General features: G+C 50.6%; 1 protein-coding gene across 3 annotated transcripts in view; it reads right to left on the reverse strand.

The window, feature by feature from the left end:
* LOC140405441 (receptor tyrosine-protein kinase erbB-4-like) overlaps positions 1-13,973 on the reverse strand; it is a 198,812-nt gene that overhangs the window by 13,434 nt on the left and 171,405 nt on the right. For all 3 annotated transcript variants that reach the window (XM_072493856.1, XM_072493854.1, XM_072493855.1), the window contains one exon: positions 10,348-10,494. In XM_072493856.1, the coding sequence (XP_072349957.1) occupies positions 10,348-10,494 (147 nt within the window). The remainder of the gene's footprint in view (positions 1-10,347; positions 10,495-13,973) is intronic.

Below are 13,973 nucleotides of genomic sequence, written 5' to 3' on the forward strand. Positions count from 1 at the left end.
GGCGTTGGCCATGGGAGGCGGGGCCGAGGGAGAGGCGCGGGCTTGGTTCCCGCGCTATGATAATTATGGCGGGAATAGAGAAGCAGGAAGGAGGGGGCGTCGCACGGTGCGAGCCGTGATCACGGGGGGAAGCCGAGGTCAGCCAGAGTTTGCTGAATTCTGGGAGCAACATGGGGGGAGTAATTACGCTAGCGGGGGGTCTAGCAGGGGGGGGCGGCGGGAGGGGGGAATTACTGGGTTGCTGCTGCTGGGGAAAGGGGGGAGTGGGTACGGGAAAGGATGGGCGGGGGGGCACCGTCTGGGAGAGATACAGCTGCGTGGGAACTGGGTGAGAAGCTGGAAAAAGATGATGGCTAACCGGCAAGGGGGGGGGGTGGGAAGCCCCCCAACTCGGCTGATCACGTGGAACGTGAGGGGGCTTAACGGGCCGATGAAGAGGGCACGAGTACTCGCACACCTTAAGAAACTTAAAGCAGATGTGGTTATGCTACAGGAAACGCACCTGAAACTGATAGACCAGGTTAGGTTGCGCAAAGGATGGGTGGGGCAGGTGTTCCATTCGGGGCTGGATGCGAAAAACAGGGGGGTGGCTATATTAGTGGGGAAGCGGGTAATGTTCGAGGCGAAGACTATAGTGGCGGATAACGGGGGCAGATACGTGATGGTGAGTGGCAAATTACAGGGAGAGATGGTGGTTTTGGTAAACGTGTATGCCCCGAATTGGGACGATGCCAACTTTATGAGGCGAATGCTAGGACGCATCCCAGACCTAGAGACCGGAAAGCTGATAATGGGGGGAGACTTTAACACGGTGTTGGAACCAAGGCTGGATAGGTCGAAGTCCAGGACTGGTAGGAGGCCGGCAGCAGCCAAGGTGCTTAAGGATTTTATGGAGCAGATGGGAGGGGTGGACCCGTGGAGATTCAGTAGACCTAGGAGTAAGGAGTTCTCGTTTTTCTCCTATGTCCATAAAGTCTATTCACGCATAGACTTTTTTGTGTTGGGTAGGGCATTGATCCCGAGGGTGAGGGGAACGGAATATACGGCTATAGCCATTTCGGATCATGCCCCACACTGGGTAGACTTGGAGATAGGGGAGGAAACAAGAGGGCGCCCACCCTGGAGAATGGACATGGGACTAATGGCGGATGAGGGGGTGTGCCTAAGGGTGAGGGGATGCATTGAAAAGTACTTGGAACTCAATGACAATGGGGAGGTTCAGGTGGGAGTGGTCTGGGAGGCGTTGAAGGCGGTGGTTAGGGGGGAGCTGATATCAATAAGGACACATAAAGGGAAGCAGGAGAGTAAGGAACGGGAGCGGTTGCTGCAAGAACTTTTGAGGGTGGATAGACAATATGCGGAAGCACCGGAGGAGGGACTGTACAGGGAAAGGCAAAGGCTGCATGTGGAATTTGACTTGCTGACTACAGGCACTGCAGAGGCACAATGGAGGAAGGCGCAGGGTGTACAGTATGAATATGGAGAGAAGGCGAGCAGATTGCTGGCACACCAATTGAGGAAAAGGGGAGCAGCGAGGGAAATAGGGGGGGTGAGGGACGAGGAAGGAGAGACGGAGCGGGGAGCGGAGAGAGTGAACGAAGTGTTCAAGACATTTTATAAAAAATTGTATGAAGCTCAACCCCCGGATGGGAGGGAGAGAATGATGGATTTTTTGGATCGGCTGGAAATTCCCAAGGTGGAAGAGCAGGAAAGGGTAGGACTGGGAGCACAGATCACGGTAGAAGAAGTGGTGAAAGGAATTAGGAACATGCAGACGGGAAAGGCCCCGGGACCGGACGGATTCCCAGTTGAATTTTACAGAAAATATTTGGACTTGCTCGCCCCGCTACTGACGAGGACCTTTAACGAGGCAAAGGAAAGGGGACAACTGCCCCCGACTATGTCAGAAGCAACGATATCGCTTCTCTTAAAGAAGGAAAAGGATCCGCTACAATGCGGGTCCTACAGACCAATTTCCCTCCTCAATGTGGATGCCAAGGTCCTGGCCAAGGTAATGGCAATGAGAATAGAGGAATGTGTCCCGGGGGTGGTTCATGAGGACCAAACTGGGTTTGTGAAGGGGAGACAGCTGAACACGAATATACGGAGGCTGTTAGGGGTAATGATGATGGCCCCACCAGAGGGTGAAACGGAGATAGTAGTGGCGATGGATGCCGAGAAAGCATTTGATAGAGTGGAATGGGATTATCTGTGGGAGGTGTTGAGGAGATTTGGGTTTGGAGAGGGGTATGTTAGATGGATGCAGCTGTTGTATAGGGCCCCAGTGGCGAGTGTGGTCACGAATGGACGGGGATCGGCATATTTTCGGCTCCATAGAGGGACAAGGCAGGGATGTCCTCTGTCCCCATTACTGTTTGCACTGGCGATTGAGCCCCTGGCGATAGCGCTGAGAGGTTCCAAGAGATGGAGGGGAATACTTAGGGGAGGAGAAGAACACCGGGTATCTTTATATGCGGATGATCTGCTACTATATGTGGCGGATCCAGCGGAGGGGATGCCAGAAATAATGCGGATACTTGGGGAGTTTGGGGATTTTTCAGGGTATAAATTGAACATGGGGAAGAGTGAGCTGTTTGTGGTGCATCCAGGGGAGCAGAGTAGAGAAATAGAAGACCTACCGTTGAGGAAGGTAACAAGAGACTTTCGTTACCTGGGGATCCAGATAGCTAAGAATTGGGGCACATTGCACAGGCTAAATTTGACGCGGTTGGTGGAACAGATGGAGGAAGATTTCAAGAGATGGGATATGGTAGCATTGTCAATGGCAGGGAGGGTGCAGGCGGTTAAGATGGTGGTCCTCCCGAGATTCCTCTTTGTGTTTCAGTGCCTCCCGGTGGTGATCACGAAGGCTTTTTTCAAAAGGATAGAAAAGAGTATCATGGGTTTTGTTTGGGCCGGGAAGACTCCGAGAGTGAGGAAGGGATTCTTACAGCGTAGTAGGGATAGGGGGGGGCTGGCACTACCGAGCCTAAGTGAGTATTATTGGGCCGCTAATATTTCAATGGTGAGTAAGTGGATGGGAGAGGAGGAAGGAGCGGCGTGGAAGAGATTAGAGAGGGCGTCCTGTAGGGGGACCAGCCTGCAGGCTATGGTGACAGCCCCATTGCCGTTCTCACCAAGGAACTATACCACGAGTCCGGTGGTGGTAGCTACACTGAAGGTTTGGGGACAGTGGAGACGACATAGGGGAAAGACCGGAGCATTGGGGGGGTCCCCGATAAGAAACAACCATAGGTTTGCCCCGGGGGGAATGGATGGGGGATATGGAATGTGGCAAAGAGCAGGTATAACGCAATTGAAAGATCTATTTGTGGATGGGAAGTTCGCGAGTCTGGGAGCGCTGACTGAGAAATATGGGTTGCCCCAAGGGAATGCATTCAGGTACATGCAATTGAGGGCTTTTGCGAGGCAACAGGTGAGGGAATTCCCGCAGCTCCCGACACAAGAGGTGCAGGACAGAGTCATCTCGAAGAAATGGGTGGGGGACGGTAAGGTGTCGGATATATATAGGGAAATGAGGGATGAAGGGGAGACTATGGTGGACGAACTAAAAGGGAAATGGGAAGAAGAGCTAGGGGAGGAGATCGAGGAGGGGCTGTGGGCAGATGCCCTAAACAGGGTAAACTCGTCGTCCTCGTGCGCCAGGCTAAGCCTGATTCAGTTTAAGGTATTACACAGGGCACATATGACTGGAACACGGCTCAGTAAATTTTTTGGGGTGGAGGATAGGTGTGCGAGGTGCTCGAGAAGCCCAGCGAATCATACCCATATGTTTTGGTCATGCCCGGCACTACAGGGGTTTTGGATGGGGGTGACAAAGGTGCTTTCGAAAGTAGTAGGAGTCCGGGTCGAACCAAGCTGGGGGTTGGCTATATTTGGGGTTGCACAAGAGCCGGGAGTGCAGGAGGCGAGAGAGGCCGATGTTTTGGCCTTTGCGTCCCTAGTAGCCCGGCGCAGGATATTGCTAATGTGGAAAGAAGCCAAGCCCCCGGGGGTGGAGACCTGGATAAATGATATGGCGGGGTTCATAAAGTTAGAGCGGATTAAGTTCGTCCTAAGGGGGTCGGCTCAAGGGTTTACCAGGCGGTGGCAACCGTTCGTCGAATATCTTGCGGAAAGATAGATGGGGGAAAAAAGAAGGCAGCAGCAGCAGCCCAGGACTTGGGGGGGGGGGGGGGGGGGGGTGGCCTGAGACAAGGCAGTTGCCAATTAGGGCTAGTTTTTATTTTTGTTATTTAATATTTATTTATTTGTTGTTGTTTTCTTTTGTTCTTGTTTAAATAAAAAAGGTCATTATTATCTGTATTGTTATAATGTTGTGTAAAGGATGCACAATGTACTGTGTTGGTTGACCAAAAATTTTCAATAAAATATTATTTATATAAAAAAAAAAAGGAGGGGTTATGGCTAGTCGGCGGGGGCGGGGGATGGGTAGCCCCCCCGATCTGACTGATAACCTGGAATGTAAGGGGACTGAATGGGCCGGTCAAGCGGGCCCGCGTGTTTGCGCACCTGAAGGGGCTGAAGGCGGATGTGGTCATGCTCCAGGAGACACACCCGAAGGTGGCAGACCAGGTAAGATTGAGGAAAGGGTGGGTAGGTCAGGTGTTCCACTCAGGGTTGGATGCCAAAAATCAGGGGGTGGCAATCTTGGTGGGGAACAGGGTGTCGTTCAAGGCGTCGAGCACTGTGACAGACAATGGCGGCAGGTATGTAATGGTAAGTGGTAAGCTGCAAGGGGAGAGGGTGGTGCTGGTCAATGTGTATGCCCCGAACTGGGACGATGCGGGTTTTATGCGGCGCATGTTGGGTCGGATCCCAGACTTGGAAGTGGGGGGCCTGATAATGGGGGGGGGGGGGGGACTTTAACACGGCATTCGATCCAGCACTGGACCGCTCCAGGTCTAGGACGGGTAGGAAGCCGGCGGCGGCTAAGGTGCTGAGGGGGTTTATGGACCAGATGGGAGGGGTGGACCCTTGGAGATTTGCAAGGCCGGGGGCTAGGGAATTCTCATTCTTCTCGCATGTTCATAAGGCTTATTCCCGGATCTACTACTTTTTTATGAGTAGGGCGCTGATAGCGAGAGTAGAGGATACCGAGTACTCTGCGATAGCCATTTCGGATCACGCCCCGCATTGGGTAGACCTAGAGCTGGGGGAGGAGAGGGACCAGAGCCCGTTGTGGCACTTGGAGGTGGGGCTGCTGGCGGATGAGGAGGTGAGTGAGCGGGTCCGAGGAAGCATAGAGAGATACCTGGAGGCCAACGATAATGGGGAGGTCCGAGTGGGGATGGTATGGGAGGCGCTGAAGGCGGTGGTTAGGGGAGAGTTGATCTCCATTAGGGCCCACAAGGAGAGGACAGAGCAGAGGGAGAGGTAGAGGCTGGTGGGGGAGATGGTGAGGGTAGACAGGAGGTATGCGGAGGTGCCGGAGGAGGGACTGTTGAGGAAGAGGCGTAGCCTCCAGGCCGAATTCGACCTGTTGACCACCAGGAAGGCGGAGGTGCAGTGGAGGAAGGCCCAGGGGGCGATTTAAGAGTATGGGGAAAAGGCAAGTCGGATGCTGGCTCATCAGCTTCGGAAGCGGGACGCAGCTCGGGAGATCGGGGGAGTTAAGGATAGGGGAGGGAGTGTGGTGTGGAGTGGGGTTGACATCAATGGGGTCTTCAGGGACTTTTATGAGGAATTGTATCGGCCCGAGCCCCCACGGGAGGAGGGAGGGATCGGCCGTTTTCTGGACCAAGTGAGGTTTCCGAAGGTGGAGGAGGGACTGGTAGCGGGATTGGGGGCCCCGATTGGGCTGGAGGAGCTGGCCAAAGGGATAGGGAGCATGCAGGCGGGGAAGGCACGGGGCCGGACGGTTACCCGGTCGAATTCTACAAGAAATATGTGGACCTGTTGGGCCCGTTGCTAGTTAGGACCTTCAATGAGGCAAGGGAGGGGGGGGCCTTGCCCCCGACGATGTCCCGGGCACTGATCTCCTTGATCCTGAAGCGGGACAAGGATCCCCTGCAGTGTGGGTCTTACAGGCCGATTTCGTTGTTAAATGTAGATGCCAAGGTGCTGGCGAAGGTCTTAGCCACGAGGATTGAGTGCCGCAGGTGATCCACGAAGACCAGATGGGGTTCGTGAAGGGGAGGCAGTTGAACGCGAATGCGCGGAGGCTCCTGAACATTATTATGATGCCGGCGAGGGAGGGGGAGGCGGAGATAGTGGTGTCAATGGACGCTGAGAAGGCCTTCGATAGGGTAGAGTGGGGGTACTTGTGGGAGGTGCTGAAGAGGTTCGGGTTTGGGGAGGGGTTCGTCAGGTGGGTTAGGCTGTTGTATGAGGTCCCGATGGCGAGTGTGGCCACAAACAGGAGGAGGTCTGAGTACTTTCGGTTGCATCGAGGGACGAGGCAGGGGTGTCCCCTGTCCCCCCTGCTCTTCGCACTGGCGATTGAACCGCTGGCTATGGCACTGAGGAGTCGAGGAACTGGAGGGGGTTGGTGCGGGGTGGGGAGGAGCATAGGGTGTCGCTCTATGCGGACGACTTGCTGCTATATGTGGCGGACCCGGCGGGGGGAATGCCGGAGGTAATGAGGATCCTCAGGAAGTTCGGGGATTTCTCAGGGTACAAGCTCAACATGGGGAAGAGCGAGTTGTTCGTGGTTCACCCAGGGGACCAGGAGAGGGGGATTGGCGAGCTCCCACTAAAAAGGGCGGAGAGGAGCTTCAGGTATTTGGAGGTCCAGGTGGCCAGGAGCTGGGGGGCCCTGCATAGACTTAATTTCACAAGGCTGGTGGAGCAAATGGAGGAGGCGTTCAAGAGGTGGGACGTGCTGCCGCTGTCCCTGGCGGGTAGGGTGCAGTCAGTTAAGATGACTGTGCTCCCAAGGTTTTTGTTCCTGTTCCAGTGCCTCCCCATGTTTATCCCAAAGGCCTTCTTTAGGCAGGTCAACAGGAGCATAACGGGGTTTGTGTGGGCGCGAGGGACTCAGAGGGTGGGAAGGGTGTTCCTGGAGCGGAATAGGGATGAGGGGGGCTGGCACTGCCCAACCTCTGTGGGTACTACTGGGCCGCCAATGTGGCGATGGTGCGCAAGTGAGTGATGGAGGGGGCTGCATGGAAGAGGCTGGAGACGGCGTCTTGTGAGGGTACAAGTCTGGAGGTGCTGGCAACGGCGCCGCTGCCGCTCCCTCCAATGAGGTATACCACGAGCCCGGTAGTGGCGGCTACCCTCAAAACTGGGGGCAGTGGAGGCGGCACAGGGGGGAAGTTGGGGCCTCGGTGTGGACCGCAATACGGGGGAACCACCAGTTTGTCCCAGGGAGAATAGATGGAGGGTTTTTGGGGTGGCACAGGGCAGGGATAAGGAGGTTGGGGGACCTGTTTGTGGACGGAAACCTCGCGAGCCTGGGTGAACTGGAGGAGAAGTATGGGCTCCCCCCGGGGAACACCTTCAGATATTTACAGGTAAGGGCGTTTGCCAGGCGGCCAGTGGTGGAATTCCCGCGGCTGCGGCCACGCACAGTACAGGACAGGGTGCTCTCGGGGGGGGGTGGGTTGGAGTGGGGAAGATCGCGGCAACTTACCAGGTGATGCAGGAGGAGGAGGAGGCCTCGGTGGTGGAGTTGAAAGGTAAGTGGGAGGAGGAGTTGGGAGAGGAGATCGAAGAGGGGACGTGGGCAGATGCCCTAGGGAGGGTGAACTCTTCCTCTTCGTGTGCGAGGCTCAGCCTCATACAGTTTAAGATGCTGCACAGGGCACACATGACCTGGACAAGGATGAGCCGGTTTTTTGGGGGTGAGGACAGGTGTGTTAGGTGCTCAGGGAGCCCAGCAAACCACACCCACATGTTCTGGGCATGCCCAGCGCTGGAGCAATTTTGGAAGGGCGTAGCGAGGACGGTGTCGGGAGTGGTAGGATCCAGGGTCAAACCGGGCTGGGGGCTCGCAATATTTGGGGTTGCAGGGGAGCCGGGAGTGCAGGAGGCGAAAGAGGCCGGAATTCTGGCATTTGCGTCCCTGGTAGCCCGGCGAAGGATTCTTCTTCAGTGGAAGGATGCGAGGCCCCCAAGCGTGGAATCCTGGATGAACGATATGGTGGGGTTTATTAAATTGGAGAGGGTGAAATTCGCCTTAAGGGGATCGGTACAAGGGTCCGTTAGGCAGTGGCAACCGTTCTTGGACTTCCTGGCAGAACGGTAGACAATGGTCAGCAGCAGCAACCCGGGGGGGGAGGGGTTCTATTTTATTTTTGTTTATTTACCCTGGGGGATCTGAGGGGGTGTATATATTTGCTATGGTTGCTTTGTGTTAACTCGGGGTGTTAATTTATTATTTATGCATAGGGGGGAGGGGGCACGGAGTTGTTTTACTTGGTTCTGTATTTAATTCTATTGGGTTTCTTTTTCATTCTGTTGTTGATATTTTGTGAAGACCCTCTAACATTTTTTTTTTTTAATGTGTGAAGAATAACCATTTAGATGATACGCTAGAGGGCTTTGTAACAAAAATCATCATGGTAAACCTTTTCAACTCTCTCTCATTACAACCCACATAGAATACAAGAGTTTGTCCGAAAGCCCACCTCATCAGCTTTTTAGGATCATTTCATTTCCTAATTTTGTTGTTGCTGTTTGAATGTGAATGTCATTTTAACTGGTTGGGGTGAGCTGAATAAATTTATTATTCATTTAAGATTCACCTGTAATATAAGTTCTACGTGCGCTGATACAGTCTCTTTTAGTAAGCAGCAGACTTTAGTAAGCAGAGGGGGCTGGACAGAGTAGATCGGTAGCAACTATTCCCACTCAGAAAAGGATCAAGAACGAGAGGGCACAGATTTCAAAGGGATTTTCAAAAAAAGCAAATGTGATGTGAGAAAAAAACTTTTTCACCCAACGAGTCATTTGAGTCTGGAATGCACTGTCTGGAAGTGTGGTGGAGGCAGGTTCAATGAAGGCATTCAGGAGGGCATTAGAGGAGTATATGAATAGGGTGGCACAGTGGTTAGCACTGCTGCCTCACGGTGCCGAGAACCCGGGTTCAATCCCGGCCCCAGGTCACTGTCCGTGTGGCGTTTGCACATTCTCCCCGTGTCCGCGTGGGTCTCACCCCCACAAACCCAAAAGAATACAGGGTAGGTGGATTGGCCATGCTAAATTGCCCCTTAATTGTAAAAAAAAGAATTGGGTACTCTAAAATTAAAAAAAATAGGTGAGCATATGAATAGAAACAATATGGCTTATGGGGATAAGGTAAGAGAATTGGCAGCAAGTCATACCACTCATTTGGAGAGCTGGTGTAGACATGATGGGTTCCTTCTGCGCTGTAACAATTCTGTGATTCGGTGTTATGACATTATACTTCACAGGCAACTTCCCTTTTAAGAATTAATTTTATTCTCTGCACTCCATACCAAAATCATTTCTTTCCAATTAAGGGGCAATTTAGCGTGGCCAATCCACTTACCCTGCACATCTTTGGGTTGTGGGGGTGAGACCCACGCAGACACGGGGAGAATGTGCAAACTCCATACGGACAGTGACCCGGGCCCAGGATCGAACCCGGGTCCTCAGCACCATGAGGCAGTAGTGTTAACACCAATATCATTTCTAAGTAATAATTCCAACTCTGTTTCTCCCAACTTAGTTGGTTGAGAGACCGGACCTTGTTGACTTGCCTGCCATGCTTTTTATGTGTGAGGAATACTTAAGTCCAGATCTTCTACTTTTCACAACCTATTTTGGAGCAGTTTGGGATGGGAGGATAGCAGGAAACCTGACAGGGGGTCGTTGCGCAGAATCTGCTGCCATTTCCATGATTTTCCAGGAATTAATGGCTGATGTTGGAAATGTCCACTCGGTGTTCGATGGGTGTGTGAAAACAATTGGTTTGTAGAAATAAACCATCTTGACATAGTCCCCGTCAATAAAACCTTGGCAGATCAGGAATAATGTTGGGTTCCTAACAAAAGAGGGGGCGTGAAAATTTAAATTAGATAGATTAATTTGATTACTTGCCTTCTTCAAGCAATAAAACCGGAAGGCGATAAATGATTGGATTAAAATGACTACTTTCTGTAAAATGATCTGTTCAGCATTTTTTACTTCGGAACTACTTGTATCGTATTGGAAAACAATGTCGGAATATTTAATTGCACTTCATTAACTAATAGGAGATCAGTGGGAATTGAACTGACTGAATGTCAATGTGCTATGCAAGGGTTGTCACTTATTTACATCTAATTCTCTGGTCTTCACTCTCTGGCAATTAAACAAAAAGTTCTAGAATTGATCCTCCCAAGTTGCTTTCAAAGTTATTTTTAATCACATACTTACATTTTACCATGACCATGTAGACATCAACGGTACAGATATGAGGCTGTGGCAAGCGTTCACCTTTCTCCAAGAGACCAGGGATTTCACGAACGGCAATTCCCTCATATGGTTTATTACCAAACGTCATCAGTTCCCAAACAGTGACGCCTGTGGAGAGCACACAGTATTTCAAATCTGGGAACCCAGTGCTCAAAATCAGTTAAAGGAATCTGATGAATATTGATTACCTTCTTGTTATTGGACAAGTGTAGGCAATGGAGCTCAAGGTCACTTCCAGAACAATGTGCACAAATTGGACATACAAGCTTAGAAATTGCTGTTGATGCAACCGAAGGATTAATTTGAAAATTACTTTTGGCTTTTGAGGGTTTCAAAAGAAGCTACTATACATGGGTTTTCCGAATTTTAGTAGGGGAATTAAAACATGCACTTTGATGCTTACACCAATGGATCAGAAGAAACAATACTCCTCATTACAGACTGTGCTCCAATTAGAAGCCATTCAAACAGCTGAAATTGCGCTGGAGAGGCCAAGGCGGCTGTTAATGGAGCAATAAAGCAGAGGAATTGAGGGCCACAAAAAGCCAACTTTTCCAAATAGGCGCTGGATGCAAAGAGCGGAGGCATTGTTTGGAACTGATGGCATTTCCTTTCCCTTTCCCCTCGTACCACAGTCATGGGCGAAGGTGGGAGAAAATGTGAATGCAGCAGCAGCTGGGGCCCACAGGAGCGGGAAAGAGACGTCAGAGCCCAAGAAATACACTCCAGTAAGCCACCATGATAGTGAACAGGCCTGAACACAAGAAGTGCTCTCCTTGAATACTGGAAGGAGCAAACCAGTTGGGTTAGGTTCTTTTGGTACTGACCAGCCATCATTAAAGCAGGACAAGAAATGCTCTGTCTGAATGGCACTTAGAATGTCCATTAACTCCCAATTAGAAATTGTGTAAGGAGACCTGTGTGCATAGCAACAAGTCTTAATGGTGCTTCACATATCCTCAGTTGCCCCCAAGCTGCACCTATACTCTTTGGTGTACTTTTCATAGCCATATATTATTAATATCTCTAGTATTGATCTGCTTACAGGGCAGGATAGTTTTTGTTACGTTCAGGGGAGACAGTTCAAACTGCACCGCTTTCCTCCTCACACCTGTCTGTCAGCAAAAGGCGTTTGAATTAGTTTTTAAAGATTAAGCGGTGTTTTCCCAACCCTTCGGGTTTTGTGATCCAATTTTACTACTGATCTACAGCAAACTCAGGTTATGATTAACTCAGAAGGTTTGTTTATTTTACACTCTCGAAACCCATGAAAGGAGGGTGCGCAAAGTCCCCCTCAGCACATTCACACAGTAAAAGGGAGGGAGAGAGAAAAGGAGGCTTACAAGGACCACAGAAACATGAATTGTTTCATGCGAGTCTCAAATTCCAAAATCAGAGTCCAGTGGGGAATTTGTTCACGCAAATGTCCGAGTTCGACTGGCTGAAAACTGGCGTTGTCTCTTAAAACAGCAGACTGGCTATGAAAACCAAAGATGTAATAGTAAGCTGCCATAGCGGCCAGAGGCTTGGGTCATGTGACTTTCCATCTCCACAATGACTTCAAAAGGAATGTTTATCCAGCGTCTGGAATTGATTGATTGATTTGATTGGTATTTATTGTCACATGTACCGAAGTACAGTGAAAAGTATTTTTCTGCGGCCAAGGGAACATACACAGCACGTACATAGTAGACAAAAGAATAATCGACAGAGTACATTGACAAATGGTACATCAACAAATAGTGATTGACTACAGTGCGGAACAAGGGCCAAACAATTTAAAATAAAAAAAATTTAGAGTAACCAATTTATTTTTTCCAATTAAGGGGCAATTTAGCGTGGCCAATCCACCTAGCCGGCACATCTTTGGGTTGTGGGGGCAAAACCCACGCAGACACGGGGAGAATGTGCAAACTCCACACGGACAGTGACCCGGGGCCGGGATCGAACCTGGGACCTCAGTGCCGTGAGGCAACAGGGCTAACCCACAGTGCCACCGTGCTGCCCAGACAAGGGCCAAACAAGAGCAGCATAGGGCGTCGTGAATAGTGTTCTCACAGGGTACAGATCAGTCCAAGGGAGAGTCGTTGAGAAGTCTGTCAGCTGTGGGGAAGAAGCTGTTCCTATGTCTGGATGTGCGGGTCTTCAGGCTTCTGTATCTTCTGCCTGATGGAAGGGTCTAGAAGAGGGAAATGCCTGGGTGTGAGGGGTCTCTGACAATGCTGTCTGCCTTCCTGAGACAGCGGGAGGTGTAGACAGATTCAATGTGGAAGTGGCAAGCTTGTGTGATGCGTTGGGCTGAGTTCACCACACTCTGCAGTTTCTTGCGATCATGGGCCGAGCAGTTGCCATACCAGGCTGTAATGCAGCCAGATAGGATGCTCTCTGTGGCACATCTGTAGACATTTGTGAGAGTCGATGCAGACATGCCGAATTTCTTTAGCTTCCGTAGGAAGTAGAGACGTTGTTGGGCTTTCTTGACTGTTGCATCAACGTGAGTGGACCAGGACAGACTGTTGGTGATGGTGACCCCCAGGAACTTAAAGCTATCGACCATCTCCATTTCGGAGCTATTGATGTGGATGGGGGGGCGGTGTTGTGCTACGCTTCCTGAAGTCGATGATCAGTTCCTTGGTCTTCCCGACATTTAGAGAGAGGTTGTTTTCGGTACACCATGCAACCAAGTGATCTATCTTCCTTTTGTAGTCTGATTCGTCATTGTTTGAGGTACGACCCACCACAGTCGTATCATCTGCAAACTTATAGATTGAATTGGAGTTGAACTAATTGGCTTTAGTTTCAGACTGAAGAGGTTTCAATCATTAGTTGTTGAAAGGGAAGCCATTTAGGTTGATGGTCTGACTTTTGGGAAGCCGTCGTTTCAACAGGCCCACTGATTCTGCGAGTAAGGTTGGCATACCAAGTGCAAATGAATCTCTGTCGATCTCTTTGCAATCGGTCTGAACATTCCCAGGTATAATGAGAGTCTGTGAGTAGCTCTAGGCGTAACAAGGTGTGACATTCCAAAAACTAAGAAAATAATTATTTTTACCTTGAAACTCCTGGGGTTAGCTCCCAGTCAGAGGGTCAACCCTATGATCACATGACTTGTAGCAGCCATCTTAATTTTCCTTGTTCAGCAGAAAAAGTCCAGTTTAGAAATAAAACTAGCAATAAGGATAATATTTGGAAACATAGTGGTGGGTTTCTTTCCGTATGATAGGAATCCAGCATTATTAATAGGAGAGAACACACCCGTACCCATTTGCTGGTCCCAAGTAACTTAAGCAGTTGATTGTTTTCGAGGAAGCCACCCTGCAATCAATTAGCTGGGTAGGAACATTGAGGGAGTGGGGGATGACAAAGGCAGGTTTGATCCATCACAGCAAGCACCATAATACTCATGTCCTGCCATGTTCTGCTGGGTGACTGTCACAGACAGGCACTCAACTGCAGTTGCATCTTATTGCAATGGAAGATGCACTGCAGGAACTCACCGAGCTTAGACACCATCCTCCAAACCCACAACCACTACATTTGGAAGGACAGGGCAGCAGATGCATGGGAACATCACCACCTGCAAGTTC

The sequence above is a fragment of the Scyliorhinus torazame genome, chromosome X (assembly GCF_047496885.1).
Source record: "Scyliorhinus torazame isolate Kashiwa2021f chromosome X, sScyTor2.1, whole genome shotgun sequence".
In the NCBI taxonomy this organism is placed as follows: domain Eukaryota; kingdom Metazoa; phylum Chordata; class Chondrichthyes; order Carcharhiniformes; family Scyliorhinidae; genus Scyliorhinus; species Scyliorhinus torazame.